The 7,465-nt window shown below is 32.3% G+C and overlaps 1 protein-coding gene across 1 annotated transcript; it reads right to left on the bottom strand.

Annotated features, from left to right (window-relative positions):
- Nucleotides 1-2,102: 2,102 nt before the first annotated feature.
- Nucleotides 2,103-4,155, bottom strand: LOC147382044 (putative transcriptional regulator tpeD). Its single transcript, XM_086429657.1, has 3 exons — nucleotides 2,868-4,155; nucleotides 2,567-2,746; nucleotides 2,103-2,479 (listed from the first exon to the last, which is right to left on the bottom strand). The coding sequence occupies exons 1-3, from the start codon at nucleotides 4,153-4,155 to the stop codon at nucleotides 2,103-2,105; spliced, it is 1,845 nt and encodes a 614-aa protein (XP_086285783.1).
- Nucleotides 4,156-7,465: the final 3,310 nt, after the last annotated feature.

Here is a 7,465-nt window from a genome sequence, read left to right as displayed (position 1 = left end):
AAAGCTAATGGACATTGGAATCCATATGAAATAGATTCATCCTTCCCGTGCAGTCATTGTTCATTGGCAAAGACTTCCTTCAGGCTGGTTCAAATTAAACTTGGATGGGTCTGCAATAGGTAATCCAGGGAGCTCAGGAGGTGGTGTCATTCTCCGCGATGACAATGGAGACCTTGTAGAAGCGGGTCATTGGGATTTTGGAGTTGCGGCAAACAATGAAGTAGAAATCCGTGCGTTAGTTGCTGCTTTGGAGAGTTTCTAATTGGAAGAAAAATCATCATTGAGTTGGATTCTGCAATCATAGTGAAAGGTCTCCTTGCTAAGAAAGTTCCTTGAAATTTAGATCAATGGGTGCATATACAAGGAATCTGGTTTCTTAAATTGATATGCAGTTAAATCATGTTTGGAGAGAGGCGAATACAACTGCAGACGCCCTTGCTGCTACTGCAACTCACAATTCCTCATCTTTGATCTTCAAACGAGTTCTAGAATTGCCATTAATTGTTAAAAATGCTTATCTTAGTGCCAAGCTTGATCTCCCTCAGTTTTGTTCTGTAAATCGCTAAGGACTTCCCTATGTACAATTTTTAATAATCTAATACACTTTCCTTGCTTGCTTAGGAAAAAAAAAAACATAGGTTGATTTATCAAAATGTTTGTAATGCACTTATTCATTTTAATTTCTAAAAGGTAATTTCATTTTTGACATTAATTATTTTTTACCAAATATGTACAAAGAAATTAAGTTAGATTAAAAGACTATCCTTCTCAAAATTTGATTACTAATAATATATTCTAGGAGGTACTTTAGTAAATTAAAACATTTTTTCATATTTGGCAGAACATTAATTCTAAAAATGATAATTTATCCTTTTCAACATTAAAATCACAACGTCAAAAAAGACCATATTTGATGGTCCCAGGCCGTCGAATTTCATAAAATTTAATAGACCAAGGTTTCAAAATTTTCATTTTCGAATTTTTTTTTTCAACGGACTGAAACCATCAAATTAATAGAGGAATGAGAGAAATTTTACGGCTCCAAGCTATCAAATTGAGGGAACGTAAACATTTTCAACAGCCTTGGCCGTCGAATTTTCCTATCAAAATTTTCATTTTTCATAGGGTGAGTCACTTACTAGGTAGATCTCAAACCCAAGTACTATTTACAGACAATCCCCTAAAATAGAACTTCCTACAGACCTTGCTTTTAAATTTTTTCAACAATTTCTTTCTTCAAAAAAGCATATTTTTTTAAGTGACAAGGTCATCCTTCCTTTACAAATAAATCATACAAGGATAATTATACTATCCTACCATGTTGGACACAAAATATTTAACACCATTAAATATTATTAAAAAGACAAAGGTACCCATCACCTCATTGTTACAATTTTTGTCGATAAAATATGAAGTATAATTAATGATATTATACACAAAAAAAATGTCATCACTATTAAGATTGTGTCATTTTTATATTAAAAGCCTTAAATCATGACAATTTTTTTCTTTCATAATTTGATTCTCAAGTAGCACAAAGACGGTCATTGAAAAAGATTTTCAATTTTTAATAATACACTTTTAAAAAGAGTATATTTATAATTAGTTAAAAAATAAAATGAGGTCAGACATAATCATATTGGTCCTTCCCATAGTTAGCAATTCGGTGGACGGGAAAGAAACGGTACGAAAATAAATCGGATACTATTCGGAATAACGATGCATCGGTTCGTTTGAAAATTCGGCGAAAAAAACGCAGTACGGTAAAAATACGATATGAAAATCATTCGAGAATGATTCGGATCCAACAATTTTTAAAACTTTCAAAAATTCGGATATATATAACATATGATATGACCTAACAATTATAATATACTAATCAAATTATTAATACTTAAATTAAAAATATCTAAAGTAAACAATTCACAATCACATTCATCCAATAAAATATATATTCGCAATTAAAGATTTAATTTTAATTCATCTAATAATCAATGTAAATGAAAAGTATGAAACATAATATACTAATTAATGTCAAAATCATCATGTCACATAACCTAATTAAATTCAAAAAGAAATTTCGTGTTGTTTCTAAAAAGTTATTAATGCGAAGTAGATGGACCAAATAGCTCGTCAAAAAGAATATCTTCACGACTAGGTGTAATTTCGTCTTCTTTTTCAAGCTCTTCACGACCATCATCAACGTATTCTGGAAGCTCCCCAAGTTGTTCAAGATTAATTATTTTTGTATCACGTTTTTCAAGATCACCACAATTAGTCTTCATCTTTGAATTCATCCTTATGTAAATCAAATCTTCTAGCATAGAAGGTGTCAATCTATTTCTCCTCTTCGTTTGTGCAGCTTCAAATGCACTCCAATTTCGCTCACATGATGAAGAACTACATGGTTGACTTAAGATACGAATTGCAATCTTTTGAACTATAGGAATTGGTCCACCATTTTGTAACCACCATATACCTATATGTAAGTTTTTAAAAAAAATGAAAAATACATTATTTTCTATTTGTAATTAATAAATAACTTGAAAATAAATGCAATACTTACGAGGGTGAATTGTTTCCATCTGATCTCTTGCTAGAGTAGTAAAAATATCTGAACTTTGAGTATCGTACTCTGTTATTTGTGTACCAAATGCCCTACGCTCATCACTTGTGTCAAACATTTTCTCAACAATAAAAAGTAACCATTTTTCTAACTTTCGGACTATCATATCTAATTTTTCCACTTGACATTAACAACGAATTCAGAAATGCAGCAACCGCATGAACATTATGAATAATATTTGTATCTCTTCTTGAATTAAATAATTCCCACAGTTTTATGTATCTTGATTGATTATTATCACATCGATGCTTTAATGACTCCTTTGCTCTTTCCATCGCTTCATACAGGTATCCCGTAGTTGATCCTTTACCATCAACCAAACGAAGTACTCTAATTATAGGCTCTAGTGCTGAAATCACTTCACTTCCATCGCTCCAAAATGTAGTTCCTTGAATTGTATTTGTTATTTTCTTTGCCATCTCAGAAGTAGAATATTTCATGTTTCTCCACTCAGGTGATGCAATCATTTGGCCCAAGTCATCTTCAACTTCTAAAATCGATTGAAGCATTAGAAAATGATATGCAAATCTAGTCTTACAAGGCCTTTTTAACTCTCTTTCATTTGTCATCTTTCTCATCAATGCCAAGACTGTAGTATATTTGTACATGTAATCCACTATTTCTTTTGCATCATCAAAAACCCTTTGTACCCAATCAACTTCCTTATATATATCTTTAAGAAGCAATTGTACTCCATGTGCAGCACATCGTGTTTTATAAATATGTGGATACAATTCCATAACCATTTGACCAGCACTTTCATAGTTAGATGCATTATCCGTGATAATTTGCACAACGTTCTTCGCTCCAATCTCTTCTATGATATTACAAAATAAGTCTCTAAGATACATACCCGTCTTTCTCTCACTTGACTCTTCAAATGATTTTAAAAAGATAGCCCCTTTTGGAGAGTATGCAATCATGTTTATAAAAGATCGTCCTTTCAAATCAGTCCAGCCATCAGACATAAGTGTGCACCCTGATCCCATTCGAACCCAATAATCTTTAAGTTCTAAAACATATTGCTCAACTTCTACCTTGGCATTGTGCACTAATTTTGTACGTAAAGTTGAATATGATGGCACTGAATAACCAACACCATAATTTGAAAGAGCCCTGCAGAATTCAATAAATGATGCATCTTGAATAATATTAAATGAAATATTATTCATAAAGAATGCTTGAGCAAGTGCCCTATCTACAAATTCTTTATCTTTCTTGTGACACATTGCTGGTACTGTTGTTTGATGTAAAACCGATGTCGAATCTTGTTCCACAGATTGTGATGAAAATGATGTTGTCTTTCTTTTTTTGTTAAAATCGCCACTCTCTCTAATAGTCAAAAGAGCTGCAGCTTGAACATCATCTGGTACAGAAGGACAACATGCAATATCCCGCCCTAGTTGTTGAGATAAATGAGACTTCACTCTTGCCACTCCCCCGGGATAATCCTTATTACAAAATTTGCAAATGAAACGTCCTTTTAAATCTTCCGCATATTCCCAAAATTTATCCTTTCTTCTCACCATTTTTTTCTACAATAGTAATACATAATATTAATGGAAGAACCACCTTTATGTTAAAAGTGAGCAACAAACTACCCTTCTAAAAAATTATTAAAATAATATAAGTCATTTAAATAATTTCATCCATTAAACATTTCTTTAAACAAGCAATGGGGATTGAGAAGAGAAAATAATATTTATAAAAATCAGACTCCTAGAATGTAACCTTTTAATATTCTTCATCTACAAATTTTGTTTCAAATAAAAAATATGGGTTTTCAATTCTCAAAAGAACAAAATAATATTTTTCTTATTAATTAAATATTTGTAATCTCTACTCTCCATCATTAATACATGCACAAAGACAAAGACAAAGAGAACCAATTCTAAAAGAAAAAAAATACTATTTTCTTACATTAAGAAAAAAATACTATTTTTTTACATTAAAAAAAATACACTAGTTGACACTTAATATTTTTTCTCATTATTATTTTATTGTATTTTCTAATTTTCATTATCAAATTATTGTTTTTAAAAGATTTTTAACTAATTTTTTATTTGAGAAAAAGTGTCCAATAAATTAAAATTTGTGTCCAATAAATATGTCTAATAAATTAATTTTTTATTTGGGAAAAATGCAAGAAAAACAATTGTATCAAATAAATTAATTTTTTATTTGTAAAAAATATAAGAAAAGCAAACATAAGTCTGTGTCAAATAAATAAATTTTTTATTTAAAAAAAATTATTAGAAAAGTAATCATGATGTTGTCTTATTCACAAGTGTACTCTATATTTTTTAAATTATATTTTTTCAAACAATGTGTACTGACTACTCATTAATGAGGTTAAGTTCTCACCACAAAAGTTTGTTTCTGCAAACAATATTTAATTGATTCGTACTTCTCATTAAATTTGTTTTTAAATTTTTTTTTTATATGTTGTCGTATTCTCACTCTCTCTACCTAACCCCTTGAAACCCTCTTTTACCACTTTCCTCTGTTTATGTCTATATCCCCCTGATGCATAAACCGCCATTAACACACGCACACGAACACGAACATCATACTACACAAGCAGAGAGATAGAGAGAGAGAGAACATACAAACCACCGTTAACACACACACACGAACAATAGACTTCACACAGAGAGAGAGAGAGAGAGGAAATTACCTATGAGTATGCGTGGAGCTGACAGAAGAAATTTCACCGAACGACGGACGGCGGACGATCAACGAGTAAACTCCACGGTGGGGGCGATTTTCAAGTTAGGGTTTTTTTCTTTCTTTCTTTTCTTAAGTCTTGAAGAGAGAAGTTGAGAACAAGGAAAGAGAAAGACCAAAAGATTGCGTATTTTAGTATAACGGACGAACAAGTTGCGTTGTAGTCGTTGGGATTCAAAGATCCGTGAATTAATCCGAATCTTTGAATCGAACGACAATTCTAATCGGGAAGATCAATATACGCCTGATTCGCGTCTACTTCGCGAATCAATCGCGAATTTGCTAACTATGGTCCTTCCTAGGTTATTTTAGAGTGTGATGTTTAAAGAAAAAAAGTGAGGGAACTTTTTTTGTTTTTTCTAGGTTTATAATAAATAAAAAATAAAATTAAAACTTCTAAAAATAAAACATATTTTTTATATTCTAGAACAAGCAATATACTAATGCTCTTTAAGGATGTACATTTTACCCAGAACCCGGAACCCGAAACCCAGACCAAAAATTGGATTGAAAAATCGAACCAAACCCCATTTGGGTTAAGACCGAATAGAAACCAATAAATATCAGTTCGAGTCTAGTTTTGCCCCTCTAAGACTTGGCCGAACTCAAACAGAACTCGTTCTAAGGATCAAAACCCTAACCAAGAATCGATTTATTATATTATGTTTATTTTTACTAGTATTAACACAAAGTAGCACTTGGTGAGTTGGTAAGACAGTGTGGCATGGCCACATCCAAGATTTCGACTTTCATAAATTTCATTTTATTTAAAAATATTTCAATACAAACCTTTGAATTTCGGTTATACTCGAATCTAGACCTTAAAAATACCCAAAAATTTCGATTCAGTCTGGGTTCAATTTTGACCTTTGATACTTGAACCCTAACCGACCCGACCTTGAGATTTTTGGGTTGGTCTTGGTTTTAGCCACACCCAGACCGAACCTGAAAATTCAATTTGGTCCGACTCGGGTTTACCCATATGTACATCCCTAATGCTGTTGGACCTTTTAAGTCCAACATCATTGGACACTATATTATCCTCCAATTTGTGCTCTTTTGTTAAGGTAGTGCAATTTTGTCATTTACATCTAAATGATGTTTCGAAGGGTAACTAAAATTTTAACAAAGTTGAGAAAGCAAGCTTTGTGGGGGAGTTGTTTCAACATTAGGAGAGTATTTATAAGAAAAGTTTCTTGAGCTCACCAACTCACGAAATCCAAACACAAGATGGAACGATAGAAAGAAATTTAGAAAAAAACTTATTATTATTTTGTTCAGTTTTAATTTTAACTTTGGGAGTTCAGTATGCATTCATTTTCAACACATTGGATAAGATCATAAAAGATTTTTTATTTTATTTATTTTTAGAATCTGAGTTTTTCCATGAAATTAGAGTGTTGGTGTTCGATTGCCATTGAGGTAATGCATATTGTCCCTTGGTAAAAATTGAAATCTTACCAAGTTAGTTAGTTAGGGCTCATGTTAGTATGGGTGTACTTATAAATATGGTCGTGATAAACTGACGCTCTTTGTATGCTTTCTAACTTGGCAGTGCATTGAACCATATGAATGACTTGAACCTAGGGGCGAAGCCAGGATTTTCTTGTAGTGAGGGCAAACTATGGTTAGTTGTATAGTTGAAGAACTTGAAGATGAATGATTTTAAGGAGAAGAGGTTTTTGATTAGAAGTTGAAGAAAATGATATTTAGATCATTTTCAATTAGTATGTGAGAAGGTCCGGTCAAGAGGCAATGTCATCAACAAAAAATTGAAAGGGGGGTGGGGGAATTGGATGGACGGAGGGAGAGAGGGGGGGAGGGGGGGGCAAATGGGGAGAGAGGTGAGGGAGTGAGGACAAATGGGACATGTAATTAGTTGAAAATATAGGGGGGTTTGAAAGTTCTATGGGAGCAATTGCCCCCACCAGCTCCGCCCCTGCTCATACCATAAATCTTTTTGTTCGAGATACATAAAGAAAAAATATTTATCATTCTATGAAATGCCACGTTAGAGAGTGTACCAAAAAACGCCAATTTATCATTAGTCTGATAAATAGGCAAAGAATCGTGACAAATGCATGTAGTAAATCATATGCGGTCGGTATTTCT

Source organism: Akebia trifoliata, unplaced genomic scaffold (assembly GCF_017979445.1).
Source record: "Akebia trifoliata isolate Shusen 1 unplaced genomic scaffold, ASM1797944v1 Contig00074, whole genome shotgun sequence".
NCBI lineage: Eukaryota > Viridiplantae > Streptophyta > Magnoliopsida > Ranunculales > Lardizabalaceae > Akebia > Akebia trifoliata.
This window is presented reverse-complemented; position numbering and strand designations above follow the sequence as displayed.

What these genes read in the sequence shown, in the direction of transcription:
- LOC147382044 (XM_086429657.1), bottom strand. Translation starts at nt 4,155, where the DNA reads ATGGTGAGAAGAAAGGATAAATTTTGGGAATATGCGGAAGATTTAAAA. An exon ending in GGAGTCATTAAAGCATCGAT is followed by an intron (nt 2,747 to 2,867) that starts GTGATAATAATC and finishes GTTAATGTCAAG; the next exon opens with TGGAAAAATTAGATATGATA. An exon ending in GATGGAAACAATTCACCCTC is followed by an intron (nt 2,480 to 2,566) that starts GTAAGTATTGCA and finishes ACTTACATATAG; the next exon opens with GTATATGGTGGTTACAAAAT.